The following is a 16,189-nucleotide window of genomic DNA, read 5'->3' on the forward strand; positions in this document are numbered from 1 at the left end:
TATGAGATGTAGTTTCTGATTTACACAAAGTGTTAACTTTATTAGAAAAATTTAAAATTGTTTAATATCTTTTTAAAATTACTAAAACCAAAAAAGAGGATATGAAGAACACAGAGTCAGAATGTTACAGGATACCACTCTTCATTTATACATGAAAATAAACAAGGACCAGAAAAATATACAACTGAGCAAACCCCCCCCCCTAGTAAATGTTTTTCTCATTCTATAAGAATTCCAAGCTAGAGAGGGACAATGGGAGGGAGGAGGGAAAGAGGAAGGCAGACGGAGGGAGACAGGCACCTTATTGGCTTCTCCACGCTAGCATTTGAGCACTCATCACTGATACCAGCAGGGATGTATACAAGCCTGGGAATCCAACCAAGAACTAACAATGCTTGTGGCCACCCTTCATTACATTTTTCCCCTCAAAGCATATATTAAGAAAATTCTATAAATGGACACTAGAGGGCACTCCGACTGACCAGATCTCTCCAAACATTGTTAATTTTTTTCTTTTCCTTTTTTTAAGAAAAAAAAAAAAAAAATCACTTAATAATAAAGTGACTGATTTCCTTTAAAAACCACTTATTTAGACAAATAGAGATTTAGAAGTTGAAACATTCTAGTCAGATTAAATCAACTGCTAAATGGGTCAAATGTTGCGCCCCTTGCAGTCTGTCAGTGTCAGCTTAAAAGTCAAGGAATTAGAGCAAAGAGGGGATGACATCATTTCACATGCAAGGCCCTCCCCCACGGCAACTAGCCGGGAGGTAAAAGGATCTAAATGGCTGGTTTCCCCATTCAAGGGCTCCAGGTTGTTCCCCATGCTGCTCAGCCTTAGGCTTGGTCCAAAAAGGTGGAAGAAACAAAACTTGGGCTAAAAGCTAGAGTAGAGGTTTTTGGCTTAGCTGTGGTGTCCCAATTGGTTCCCCAGCTGTCCAGGCTGCTCTTCCCTTTTTCAGATTCTCTCACGAGTTTTTTCGTTTAGTAGATTTTCAAGAAGGGGTGGGGAAAAAAGAAGGAAAAGGAAAGTATATGGTGATTTCTAACACATAATCCTTATCACTTTGGGGTCTCTCTTCCCCTCGATGCACTTGGCGAAACTCCCATTAACACTAATGGGAGTTACAGGAGCAGGCAAGGGGAAGAGAGACCCCCACCGTGTGCAAGATGCATCTCTCCCTAGATGTGCATCATGAGCATTTCATTAAACCTCACTGCTGTAAAGAGGCGACGGAGCCAGCGATTTGGCAATACTGGGGAAAAGATGCATTTTCAACTGTGCTTTCTATAATCTTGATGATGATGTTACCCAAAGACCAACCTCATTTCTGTGTCCCATATGTGAGCTCTGCTAAAGAATAATCTGTTCATGTCACGCAGCTACATGTACATACAATTTACTATCCTGTTTCAGCATGCAATATGAGTTATAAAGTCGAAATATCACAGCTAGCAAGGATATGTTTATTAGTCTCTTTCTCCTCAGGAAAATAATGTTTAAATTCTTGATATGAAATATGGACATACAAATTAGGAATTACCTGGTTTGAGAAAACAGCAAGCTCCTCTAGTTTACTTTTTAAATTTTTGATTGTGCTTAAACATACACACACAAAAATTAAGCATAAATGTAGTACCAAAGCACAGTACATTTACAAAAGTTAACACTGTTCACTTATACAATGAAAAAAACCCATGTAAGATATGTATTTTTATAGGATAGAGCATAATGTGATAAACATACGTTCTAAAATACAAGTTAATTTTGTTCAGTTGTCTTTACTACATGGATTAATTTTCTATGCTACTCACATCATGATCTATACTGTCAAAATTACAAAGAAAAAAATCACCTTATTATGTTTCTTATCCTGAGAGGCATGGATGATTAAAAGAGAAAGTAAGAAAGAAAAAATAAATTAGCCAGCCTGTGAAGGATTTAAACAATGTACTTGCTTCTGCTTTCAAAAACGTACATAAACAGACCATTGGGCAAAGCTAACAGAACTGTTATGAATTGTTTGTATAAACTAAACATGTAAACACTGCAGATACTTTTGCAAAGATGACAAGATTTTAAAAACATGTTGACAATGGATGAAAAATAGCATAATAAGATAATGGAGAATCTCTCTCTGGGTGCTATATGTTTGAAAACTATTTTGGAAATATTTTACAGCATTAAAAAAAAACAAATGGGATCGTGTGTGTGTGTGTGTGTGTGTGTGTGTGTGTGTGTGTGTGTGTGTGTGTGTGTGTGTGTGTGTGTGTGTGTATGTGTACATGCAGGATATATAAACCTGAACATGAAGGAACTTGTAAAAAAAATGTAAGATCAACTTTGTGTTTGCTTACATATTTTACATTAGACCAGTCTTTTTTTTTTTTTTTTAAGTAAAATCAGTCAATGTGAAAAATATATAACATTCTTGAGTAAGGTTAGAAGTTCATGTCATGTGATGCTCAGCAAGATAGTAATACCCTTGTCAACTCACTGCTCTGCATGGCAAACAAGCTTCTAGTCTTTGACAGCCTACGACGAGCAAAGGTCACTGCTATGCAAAAGCATTAAAACTGTTGCTTGAAAAGAATTTCATGTCACCAAAGATAAGAATTATTGCAGTACTTTACAGCTATGGCATGAAAAGCTAGTTCTACTTATTGCATTCCTTTGAGCAAAATGTACTTTTTCTACCTTTGAAGGCAAAAAATGGGGAGATAGTTACTTAAAAAGGGTGTTTTTTAAAAATTTCTTTAAAATTGCATTTTTTGAGAAATCCGATTGTTTTAAGCCAAAATATTTCTATCTGTGCAAAGGATGTCTATCTATATGCGTCTGTCTACCTTCTATTCCTGTATTGAAATTTAAAAGAAAGAAAACTACATGCTTTTGATAGAAGCTTCATGATACATAACCCAAAACATATATACTTAAATTACTGTTGAACACAGTCCTCAAGGTTTCACTAAGCTTCTGTGTTTTAGAGCTGTATTTTACAGGACGGGAGTGCTCACAGCTAATGACCGTGTCCTTGCTTCCTTTCTGAAAAAAAGCAAACCAAAAGCTTTTACAGCAACCTGCTCCTGCTTTCCTGTCCAGGTCCGGAATCAGGCCTCTGTTTCCTTTCCACATGTCACAGTAGGAAGGCCTCTGGAAAGCTACTTCCTGAACACACACTTCTTGTCCACCCTGCCTCTGACAGCTTGAAAGAGTGATGTATGGACATATCAGAGAGGGGAAGGTGACCCCAGCTCCAGCTCTTTGCAGGACCCAGGGATGATAGGGCAGACCTTGCCCCAGCTGACATGTGGCTATGAAGAGGTGTAAAGTCCTGATAAGAAGGCAGTTCTTCTCTTCTTTCCATGTAAAATAATTGCTGGTTTATCAAAACTAACCTCATGCTTGCACTACAGATATGGTTTATCTCTTGCTATTTGGAAATAACAACAAGCAAGAAAAGTGGTCCGTGTCATGTGATTTCATATACAGCGTGTGCAGTTATTTTTCCAGTCTCAGTCATAATTAGTACCTGGGGCCATGTGCCAAGTGGAAATGGATAAGGGGAACATCCTTCCTAGTCTTCTAGGCCAACAGTGTCCTTTTCCAATTTTTAAGCTGCTGTCACTGGACTCTGGCATTTCTTACCCAATTCATTTGCTTTCTGTGCTAATCATATGCAATGAAGATATGCATGGCCAACATTTAAACAGGCTGCAGATCAATTAGCGGTCTTAAGTTTATCTGATTTTTATCAAAGAAGACAGAGCTGTGGGTCGATTGTCAGAGCCTGTGTCAAGTTGACCTTTTCAGAGATGTCTACATTGCCAGTCCCCTGGGCAACTTGTTGTCCCCTGTTAGTCTCTGAATGGCAGAAGTCTGTTCTGCTCAAGCACAAAGTATACACAGATGTCTATATTACATTCTTATAGGTTTGACAGCAACTGCATGTTGTATCTATAAACTGTCCTTTAGCAGTGACACTTCCTCAATGATGATAAGCTAATTTATGCAGCTAAATCTCCTTTGTGCAGAAATGAAAGCTAATTGAGTCATTACAAAGTAATTCAGGAAGGAATACCTTGTATAAATTGGCTTACTTTATAAATCCTTCTCAAGTGGTTTTCATGCATCCTAAATGGGACTGAGCAGCTTATCAGCAGTAAGATATCCAGACCAAACAAGCCAACTTCTGGGAACTGCGTGAACATCTTTAGAGCAGCAAGAAAGTGGCTGAAACAAAATCAGAATAAGCTTTGCCAGGAAGCTGCGCAATCATTACCTGAGGCGTGATGAACACTTTCCTGACTCATCTTCCTTTGTTCTTCCATTTTCACAGAAGCACTGTCCTCTTCCTCCTCTGTAAAAAACAACAACAGCACACTGAAGGGGTTCCTCTGGGATAACAGTACAGTACTCACCCTATTGTAAGAGCACAACAAAAGTTTATACCACATGAATATTATTTTTTAAAAGGAATGAAACCACTCAAGACTCACAGTCCTCTGTCAATAATCTAACAAGGAACAAATAAACTGCTAGCTATTTCTCAGTAGCAGATTTACTGAGGTTTACCACGTTGGTGTGACAAAATTTAAGATATACACTAATACACTGCATATTTTGTTTCAAATACTAATAGAAATTCACTTGGAGCCATCTTAAATCCAGTAAAATAACATTCAGCATTATACTGACAAACTACATTATACTGTGTGGCAGAAATATTACTGATAAAATCATGGTTCCTAAAACATCAATATAGCAAGGAGAAAATGCATGATATTCAATACATTTAACCTGTAAGGCATCATCTATAGAGTATCAGGCACTTTCATATGCTTTCTCACTTAATCTTCACAGGATGATACTAGAAGGATCCTCATATTTCCAACTAATTCCCTCCAAATTATACTGAGGACCTACCAAGTGTTAAATACAATGGGAGATAAGATTTCATAGATAAATATTTTTTAAATCTTCCTTCTACAGATGAGTAAATTGAGACTCAAAAGGCGAAGTAACTTCTAAAGTCTGTTACTCAAACTTAAGATTGGGATTCTAAAGTCCACATTCTTTCTCCAACCTACAGTCAGGACTTTGCATATATTCTTTTCACACTCTCCATCATATTCCCTCCTTCCTTTCCTCTATCAATCTAACACTGAACAATAGAATCGAATGATTCAGAACCAAGCTCTTACTTTAAGCAAAATCAAAGTAGTCAATTCTTTTATATTAAAAATGACTTATTACATTACCATTTTCCCCATCTAAGGATTTATATACAACTTAGAAATACTTAGGGCAGGACTCAGGAATAAATGGCATGCCAAACAAAAATGGGATTCAAAAAGAATCATAATTTCAAAAAAATCAAAAACTTTAAGGAAAAATATGCAACATATACATAAATGTAGTCAGTAAATCACCAATATTCTATAAACTGACAATGTTTATAGAAATCAACTGTTCAACTTTCATTGAGTATTAACTAGAGTAAGAGGGGGCATTTGCCGAGGAGATAAGGGTAATAGGGAACTTCTGCCCTCAGGAAGATGACCACTTCACAGGGATAGAAGACAAGATCTAAAGGAAAGTGGGCTAAAGGAACCTAAACCAACAAGTGGGACACGTCAGCACTGAAGGGGTGCAGAGCAAAAACCTCCCACCTGGGGAATGCCAAGAAGCCCTGTGGGATGGATTTAAATGAGAGATGAAAAGAAGGCTCTTTCCACATACAGGGAAAGCCATCAACTTAGAAAACAAGGCACAGTCACATTCATTGGGACTAAATAATGTGGGAATGAAGGGGCAGTGCAGAATGGGAGAAGGTGCTAGTGGTTTGGAGCAGTTGTTGAGGGTCCATGAACACCTAGATATAGACTTCGGACTATGATTTGGTGGGTAGTAAGAGCCCTAGAAGGTTCTGGAGCAGACATGGGCCAGGACTGAAACTCTGCTTCAGGAATGATCATTTGAGCCCATTGTCTTAGACAGCCTCGTGGAGGGTGTGGAGTGTCTAGATAAAGGGGAAGGAAGTCCTGAACTGAGGGGCAGAAGAGAAGAAATCAGAAGGAGATGGTTTTGAGAGTAGAGGAACCAGAATCGATAAGCTTTGTGCCTTCCTGCCTGACTGGGTGTGGAGGACAGGCGGAAAAGAGAACCACCACGGATGACTTGGGCTCTGAGCGTGGCTAACTGAGACATGGGACATATCATTCCTAAAAAGAGGAGAGCCAAGGCAATCTGCCATGGTGGGGGAACACAGCAGTTTGTTTTTGACAGGAGGGATTTAATGTGCTGGTGGGCTTCCCACTGGGAATGTCCAAGGGCAACTGTAAAGTATGGGAGAGAAGTCGGGACTGCAGATGTATACTTAGGAGTCTCCTGGAGATTTTAAGTGGTGATGCATCAAAATCACATTTAAATCAACCTTGAGAGTTACTGTGCTTACAGGACAAATAAAACTGTTTTGAGTTTATGTAATTCAATTCAAACAAAATAATAAAAGCCCCAAAATAAGAAACAGATGGAAATATTTGGTGCTTTACCCATATTGTTGAACCTAACTGTGGCAATTTAATATGGTATTTTTCTCTTTAACAACAGTTGTATCACTTATGCCAAACCTCAAGGACTAGTTGTTATAAATGGTTTAATAGGGTATTTTCACATAAACTTTTAAAGTAGAAGGGACATTTACAGTCAGTCCAACCTACTCACTTTATAGATAGTTAATTTTTTAAAAGGTGAAGGAGAAAGTTCTGCTTACTTTTTACACTTTCTTTATCCCTAACACCCACTTCCTTTCCAATCTGGTCACAAATCCAATAATAAGGAATAAACATAAAAAGAGGTAAGGACATTTTCCCTTTGTTAAAAGCTATAACCATATCAATATAATAAACACTATTCTTGGCTTTAAGAAGAGACTGGGATTTAGAATCACTACCCAAAGTCAGCTCCAAATAGCAGAGAAATTAATTATAATAATTAAAGGGGAAAGCTCTTCTGTTTGAAAAAGTTAGCAAGAAATTAAGCAATTATAACATATGCTTAAGGTTGTATTATTGGTGTCAGAGAGTTCTGTCCTTAAGAAATATATTCCTAAATTATCAGCATGATATTAAAAATATTTACTTAAGCATCAATATTCACTGTAAAGTATGCAAATTGAAGTTCATTTGAGATGTTCTTTAATAAGCAGCATTTTAGAGCATGAGATGCAGATTAAAAACATTTCCTTTTTCCATATTAAACCTAGTAATTTTATCTTTTAGGCAAAAGTATCCTGCATTTCATACATCATTTTTTCTTAATAATATTCAAACAACTCATTTTATCTTGGGTTAACAATACAAGCAGCTTCCAGATAAAACACAATAAAATCAAATTTGGTGTGTGTTTTTAAATCTTAGGGGGAAAATCTCATACTGAATCTTGACTAGAACCTGCACAAAGGAGATGTTCACTAAATACTGAGTGAACAAATGAATTCAAAAGTCATGAAAATAAATCCTAACATATTCATTTATCAGCAGAGCAAAGCTCTTCGCACCACTAAAAAAAATACATAGGAACAAGGACCAGAATTCTAGGCAATAATCACCTTCACAATGTGTTAGAAATATATACACTCACATATTGTTTCATTTAGGTTTATTGTTAAGCACGTTTTATTTTGGTGTGGAGGCACGATGTCATTATACAATACTAATTAATACCTCAAACAGTCAATGTTCATGGGTTAATATATTTCATTCAACATTTTAATAACAGTAAACAAAAACAGCTCAGCTATGCAGTAAAATCCATCAAACCACACAGATGGTTATAAGGTTTTCATTATGTGGTTTCCATAGCAATCATATTGCAAATCTGGAAGCTTCTTGCAAATAAGCAGCTTGTATTTACATGCCTCTCAGCTGCAGCACAAAACTCTTCAACATGTGAAGTTATTATTCCAATCACACATTGTTAGAAGAATCATCAAGAGAGTTTTTGTGATCAGACAAGATGAAAATAACAGTAAAGTGAACTAAGTGAAGAAAATAATTCAAACATAGTCACATATTTACTGATCCACGAGTAGCAGAAATGCTCTGGTACTTATCAAAAGGTTTTAACATTAAACCACGTCGAAAACATAAAACTTCCAAGAGCAATCAGACCTTATAGAATTCCAAAGGATAAATGCACCCCACCTCTCTTTTTAATAGATATTTGGCTTTCTTCCTGGGTTGAGCAAAGAGAAGAAGCAAAGAAGATAATTGAGTCTTCCCAAATCTTTTTAGGAAAATTCATTTGAGAAAATGCTTACTGTGGGAAAAGTTAAGACTTTTTTTTCCCCCCTTTTAATCAATTTAATTTACAAATTGATCCAGTTCCATAACAGATGGATTATTACCCTAATAAAGATCACAGATCTGTCTAGCTATGCATTTTTTTTTTTTTTTTTTACAAAATGGTTGTTTCTGGCTTACTAATGTTCTTATTTTTAGGATAAATGACCAGAAAGAAGTGTGATAAACAATGACATGTTTAGGTGACACTGGGTGAGAAAGATTGAGGATAATGTTAGCACCAAGGCGTGAGATAAGCACTCTAGGGAGAAGAAGAGGGAACCTAAGAAAACCTTTACCTGTCTTAAAACCTTTAAAACACCTTTAGAAAACAGTTTCACTGAGTTCCAGTGTATTGTAAAGATATAAGACACAATAAGAAATCATGCTGTGAAATGAAGTTTGAGTTTAGATTACAACATGCCCGAACTTCATTTGATTATGTGATTACATTATTTTTCTTTAGAATGATTAATATTTATTGCATAAAAGATCATATTATCTGCACTTATATTCATTATATAACAACATCCTCATAACAATTCTATGAGGTAGTAATAGGTACTTATGTCCTTATCATTTTATGAATTCAAGAAATGAAATTTATGAAGCTTGAATAACTTGCCTAGGTTCTCACAACCAGTTAGAGTTTGTGAGCCAGCATTTAAACTTCAGGCCTGTTACTAAGCTCTAACTCTGAACCACAGTGTATTTTCCTTTATTTTCATTAAAATATTCAATTTAAGGGCTGGGGATGTATAGCTCAGTAGAAGAGCACTTGCCTGGTAGGCCCTGTGTTCGATTCCCTAGCATTAAAAAAATAAAAATAAAAAACAAACTTCAATTTATTTTCTAAAATTTTATACAAACATTGACTGTTTCTGGAGTTGGAAAATGTTTTCACAGAGGTGGGCAAGTTCTATATTATCAAGTATTATATATGAAGCAATCTTTTTAGTGCTGCTCTACAAACACAATTGCAACTGAGGATGAAAAAATAACATGCTGCCTGCTCTTTTCTGTTCTTCTAGCTCTTTCTCTACCACTAGCTCTGCACACACTCTACAGCCCAACACCAGCATACAATACTGAATACTTTGTAAAGGTTTCTAATACAATTCATAAATGAAAAAAAAATTATTTTTAGGTCAGCCAGTTTCTTTTCCTCTTCACTTAATTTCAGTAAGAAAGATATGTTTAAAGTAGAGATGAGAAAGGTGAGTCTTTCTACACACCAAGAGCTGAAAGAAGTTCACCCATGTTTCAGACCAATGGGTTCTCCTTCACATTTCATCAGAGGCTCAAGATTCTGGGCACTGCAAGCAAGATGTCCCTGAATGGATATAACAGAATGCATGAGGGAACCGAAGACACAATGGGCTAGTCCTGATGGAGCAATGCTAGGAGGCTTTACACACAAGCGACATTTGGAGAGACGACACCTCAACCCCTCTTCTCTTCCAAGAACTGTGGTGAGCTATAAAGACTGGAGAAAGGGTTGGAAAAGATGAAGAACAGAGTCGAAGGCTATAGGCAAGAGATTTAAGATTATAAAAATGAGGGAGAGTGTGATCCTCAAGGGCCTATAAATTCAGAACTATTGGTAACATAAATATGACACTTGTAAAGATTCTTCTATCTACTTAATAGACCGACATACATTTTAAGGTAATAAAATACGATCTTGATGTAAGCATGTGCCTGTTTTAGCCTTACATAAACTTTAAAATGTACAGAAGGATAAAGATAACTGAAATGGCTTATTCAGAGTCATGTTAACTCTCTTGGAAATTAGGCAAAGTGGGGTCATTGTTACATTTCTGGTTACTTGTGTAACCTTGACATTGTTTCTAATTTTCTGTCATCTCTCTACAGTACTTCATAGCAGGAAGAAAAATGTCTAGCTGATAGCACTTTGAACAAAGATTTGGGGAGGACAATAAGATAGCCAGATTTGTGGGGGGGACATACAGCTAGCATGTAGTATCAAGTTTTTTACCTTAACAGCAAGGTATTTTGCAACAACTTATGAATGTAGCAACCACAAAGGTCAACATGATATAAAAGATGACAAAATAAGTAAGTTGTTCAATCATATAATCTTATTTTTAATTTAGACATTCTATTCTTTATAAGGTTTAAGATGAAAAGGTTATCATTGCACTTCAAATGAAAAAGGAAATGCCATTAGATTGTAGTACATTTCTGTACTATGATATTAAAATTAATAATTTAAACATGAATATAAAAATGAAAAAAAACAATTTTTCACATAGACATTATATGTGTTAACTTCACAGTTGGGATGTTGAGAAAAAAATTCAAAACTCAAGCAAAGACCTCATTTGACAGAATCAGGAAAAAAAAAAAATTCTGAAGGAAAAGGAACCTCAGATATCTTGTTCCATTTCCTCATTTCATAACAGGGGAAGTGAGCAGAGGATGCTGACCGTCTGGCTCAAGGTCACACGGACTGCACCCTGCCCCATCTTCCGTGCAATCTGCACCACTGGACACTTTTATAAGCATGGGCTGGGGCTGGAGGAGCACTTCTGACCACATACGGCAATTGGGGCAGACAAAGAAAGCAGGTGGGTTAAAAATTAAGTTTCAGGAGGCCTAATTCTATGGGACGGAAGTGACTGTGGGGGCTGGGGTTGTGGCTCAGTGGTAGAGCACTTGCCTAATATGTGTGAGGCACTGGGTTCGATCCTCAGCACTACTTTTTAAAAAAAAAAAAAAAAGGTAAAATAAATTTTAAAAAAGACAAGTGACTATGAGTCAGAACGATCCTACTCCTAAAGAGTTCAACAGGGAAATTATGAATCATGACTCCTTGGCTCCGTGTACTTTTCCCTGGATGCTAGGATATAAAATTCTCCGTGCAATCCTAATGAATTCCAAATTCCTGGGCATTCAGTTTACATAACAAATTTTACAATATTAAAATTCTTTTAACCAAGGAAAGTCTGAATTATTTCTCAGTTCTAGGAACTTCTATTTGGCCCTATGTTTCTGGCACAATTACAGTTCCTTTTTTCATTTAATGAACCTTTTTTCTTATTCTTATTACAAAAGCATTATCTACTCATTGTTGAAAAGCCTGAAAAACAGAGATAAGTAAAACAGGTTCTGACCTATTCATAACTACTATTAACATCTCCTTCTAGGACACCTATTTTTCTTTCTTTTGTTCAGTTTGGTTGTTTGTGCTTTTGTTTTGTTTTTAGTTTTTATTTTTATTTTTAAAATTTTTGGGGGCTGGGGAGATTCGATCCCCAGCACCCAAAAAAAAAAAAAATTTTTTTTGTTCTGGGAATTGAACCCAGGGTCTCATTTGCTACCAGATTTGGCTGTTTCCTCTGCTTGCCTATGCACATATACCCTTCCTTATCAAGTGCAGAGCACCTTAACCTGTTTTCAAGAACCCAAGAAAGAAGAAGCAGAGTCATATACAAGGAACCGTCACCATTTGGCTTATTAGTACCATATCCCTTGCACCAGCAGTGATTTCTAAGACCCTTTCACGGGATAGGGGAATGTAAGGTCAAAATATTTTCATAATGCTACTAAGACAGAAATTATGTGCCTCTTTCACTGTGTTAACATTTGCACTGATATTAAGAAGCAATGACGGGTAAAACTACTGACACCTTAGCATAAATCAGCATAGTGGCACCAAACTGTCATTGCATCCTTCACTGTCTTACACTAGCATTTACGAGAGAGAGAAGGGGAGAGGGAGACAGACAGACCAGCTTCACTGAAGAATGTCCTTGATGAAGAGGTAAAAATTATTTCTACCTAATACCAGCCTTGAGTACATGTCTTTGTTAATATTCTGTGTGACAAAATCAGAAGAATGCATAAACACGTCTTTTATACCACCAGATGGGCAAGAATACAAGCAGTGAGTTGGACAAGCTGCTTTTTTTTTTTTTTTCATGGAATGCTGCTTTTTCTTGAATGACTGACAAACTACGATTATCCAGATTTAGGAATCCACATTTTCTCAAAAATAAAGTAAGCTTATTGATTCAAGGACAATAACTCACAATATTTATTGCCAATGATAAAATTTGACTTTTCAAGCAAAAATTAGAATTTCAGAAATTTATATCCACTATCGTAAGCCTAAAAGATCATTATTATTCAAAGACTTTTGATGAGAAAGGCAGTCATAGTAACAAAATGTGATTTTTTAAAAAAATTCTGTCTACTGTCAAGTATATCTAAAAAGAACAAATAAAAAATTGTGTCAATATTTGGAGGTTCTGCATAATGCAGTGAAATATTGATTATTTAATTGACTGATGCATGATGTTACAAAGTCACGCATAGGTAAAGGATCCAATCAAAGCACAAGGCAGATGTACAAATTTCAATGAAAAAATATGAAAAGTTTACTGATAAAGTTTCAGATTCTACCTTGCAACTAACCTTTAACTACTACTTGTGCAGTGTGGGAACAATATCAAAGAAGAATATCTACAATTACCTGCAAGGACTATTAAAGTACCTTCCTTCTGCTACCACATATATATCTGCATGAGTATAATCTACATGTTGATTATAAACTAAAAAAACACATCACAACAAATTGAATGTGGAAGCAGATACAAGAGTCTGAATGTCTTCTGTTAAGGCACACCTTCAGGGCTGGAGTTGTGGCTCGGCACCTATGAGGCAATGGGTTTGATTCTCAGCACAACATAAAAATAAATAAATAAAATAAAGGTAATGTGCCCATCTACAACTAAAACCTATTTTTAAAAAGACACACAATTCAAGAGAGCCGCCAAAATGCAAGAACATACTCCTCTCACTCACTATTTTCTTGGAAAATATTTATTTTATCAAAAATAAGTACATAGGTAATAGGTTTGTCACTGTGATTTTAAAATTCATTTATAAATACACATTTTTTTAAGTTCTCAATTTTAATTTCAACTACAGTAAATTTTGAGAGGCAAAACCCACATAAACAAAGCTTTTGTAAGTCCTTAGTAACTGTCAAGATTATAAAGGGATCCAGAGAGCAAAGAGTTTGAGAATGACTGCCCTATATTTTCTCGGATAATCTTAGTTAAATAACTAAACAGTGCTCATCTACATTATGGAGAAAAATGGCTATCTTGGTAACCCAGAACACTATCTGATAATTATTTTACATTCCCAAAGCACTCATTATCAGGATTGAATCACACTGCACTGTTGACTCACATTGAGCTGTTGACCAAAAATCCCTGTGTTTTTCCCATTTACCACAAAGCCAAGTCTCTTCTTTCACAGAATTGTGCAACTAGACTTTTGGAGCAAGTGGGACATCCTATCATATTTCATCCTGTTGGATTTGACCCATGATTTCAGTCTTTTGAGACTAGGTCTGTGTATTTTCCTCCAAGGCAATGCTGAATATGTTGGACACAATGATACTGAGAATAAAGCTCTAAGACATTCACAAAATCAAATTAGCACCCTTAGAGTACAGCTGTAGAGATGGTTATCTCAAAGTCCCTATACCGACACAGATTTCATGAGGATCCTGCCATGAGCCTGGATGAAGTCCAGTTATGTTATGCCTGCCATTTCCATGAATCCATACTGATCTCTAGTAATCTAGTAATCAGTGTTTCATCTTCTGATGGTATAAAGACTGTGATATTTCATATTAGCAGCTTCTCTGGAATCTACTTCAAAGTCCCTAAACTATGTAGAGTTTTCAAAACCCACCTGTAGGAGACACCAGATGCGCTCTTCAGAACCAACATGACCATTTTACAGCTGCTGGACTCAGGCTACAGCTGGTTTACAGCTGTGTTCTTCACTCAAAAATGCCCTCAGCTACAAGGAATTGCCTTACTCAAGGTCGCACCCTCTAAGAGGGCAGCTAGAGCCAAGAGGAACACAAAAACAGACCCCTTTGCCCCTGTGCAGGCTCAACCCTGCATAGTCACCCCAGCCTGGTCCTGCCTTCCTCACTTCATCCTAGGGTGTCTCCCAAGATCGCTCACCAATAAACCTACATACAACTGTCTCACAGTCTGTCTCAGGGAACCCAACTTACAATAGTACCACTTTCTACTCTTTGAAAAGTTCATAATGTAATTGCTAGATTCCATACTTCTGATTTCTCTCTCATCTGTCATGTTTCCTAGTAGTATAGTGGCATCGCATACAAGAGCTCTTGAAATGTAGATTTTATCTGGGACAGAAGCCAAACCTAGGTCCTACTGCTTTTCAAGATATAGCTCAGACCCCCATCTAGGAAGCTTTCCTTTCCCCAAATTCCTGCAGGCAGTTGACCTCTCTCCCCTGTGTACTCTCAGTCTTGGAAACGCTTCCAATAGTGTTCTCCTCATGGGGCACTACAAACATTTGTTTGCTAGGCTACTTTTCCTCCAGGTATGAACTCCTCAAGGATTTATTTATATTGCCACAGCCTAATGCACAGGCTAGAACAAAAATGGTTTTCCAAGAATATTTGCTGAATGAAAACTAAATGCAGAATCTGGGTCGTGGCTCAGGGGTACAGTGCTTGCCTCAAATGTGTGAGGCACTGGGTTCAAGCCTCAGCACCACATAAAAATAAATAAATAAAACAAAGGTATCGTGTCCTTCTATAACTAAAACAAAATATTAAAAAAAAAAAACCTGAATGGATTTTGGTTAGGTAGGTATTCCATTTTAATCTCTCGACCAATCCTGGGCTTCTATTACTCTTACTAACCTTATCAGTTGGAGATTAGTCACAGAAAGAATTAATTAAAATAGAAATTGAACTATTTTGCTCTGAGCTACTTAGCTCCGAATAAGTTTTGGAAACAAACAAAACCACATAGCTATTACACATTTTTTGCTGTACTTACCATAATTGATAAATTTCAGCTATTTTCATATTTTCTTAGCTATGTGGCCATTTCAGCTGTTGATGCATCTTTTTTAAAGATGCATTTCACTGAAGAGAATGTAGCATAAGGACACTGATATATTTTAGTTTCTCCGCCTTTTTTCTTCATTGGCATTATTTATAATTAAAATTCAAATGTCATTTAAAAATACTTATTGGTCTTTGATAACATGTATTTGTGGTATTATTTCTGAATTTTTTGAAGTCTGCCTTCCTTGAGTCTAGGCAAATATGTCAATCCAGCTGACAACCCTTCTTTTCCTCCCTATCATGGATTCTAAAATGATAACAGCTTTTGTCCATTTTCCCCTACAATTAAATTTAGATATAATAGCAGTTTACCTATTTCCTATATCCTTGACCCCACTCATTTTTTAATATGCTACTTCAACATTTAAATTGCATCTAAAGATAGAAAAAGATGCAATGGTAATGGCTGTTTATTGCTTCCCTTCCCTCTCTATATTCTTAGCATCAGTTCTTCCTGGTTGAAGGTTTCTAATGACTGAATATCTGAAAAACTAACCATGGTAATAGAGGGAGAGAGTCACTTCCCATCTCTCAATTCTTTTGTGTTCAGTGGACTATGACTGGCAGTAATGGCGGCCACCTGCCTAGGAGCCCAAATCCAAGGCATGGAAGGGATCAAGCCCACAATATTAAAAATGAATATCTTTAGGAAAATTATCCAGTAACAGCCCCAACCGTATTTTTCTATTACCATCACATATTTTCTCTACAATACATAACTTCCAGTTTGGGACTAGGTAGTATGAGCCATATCAACACACCTGTATATCACCTAGATGTGTTGTTTATCCAGAGCAGTGGTTCTCAAGCTTTAGCAGGCAACAGAGGCAAGTGGAGGACTTGTAAAGACCCAGTTTGCTGAGACCCACCATAGAGTCTCTGTTTCAGTGGATCTAGGGTGAG

The 16,189-nt window shown here is 36.6% G+C and overlaps 1 protein-coding gene across 4 annotated transcripts in view; it reads right to left on the bottom strand.

Moving 5' to 3' along the window:
- Nucleotides 1-16,189, bottom strand: part of SKAP2 (src kinase associated phosphoprotein 2) — a 172,103-nt gene that overhangs the window by 18,781 nt on the left and 137,133 nt on the right. For all 4 annotated transcript variants that reach the window (XM_079150585.1, XM_079150582.1, XM_079150583.1 and 1 more), the window contains one exon: nt 4,284-4,361. In XM_079150585.1, the coding sequence (XP_079006711.1) occupies nt 4,284-4,361 (78 nt within the window). The remainder of the gene's footprint in view (nt 1-4,283; nt 4,362-16,189) is intronic.

This window comes from Sciurus vulgaris, assembly GCF_902686455.1.
Source record: "Sciurus vulgaris genome assembly, chromosome: 8".
Taxonomy (NCBI): domain Eukaryota; kingdom Metazoa; phylum Chordata; class Mammalia; order Rodentia; family Sciuridae; genus Sciurus; species Sciurus vulgaris.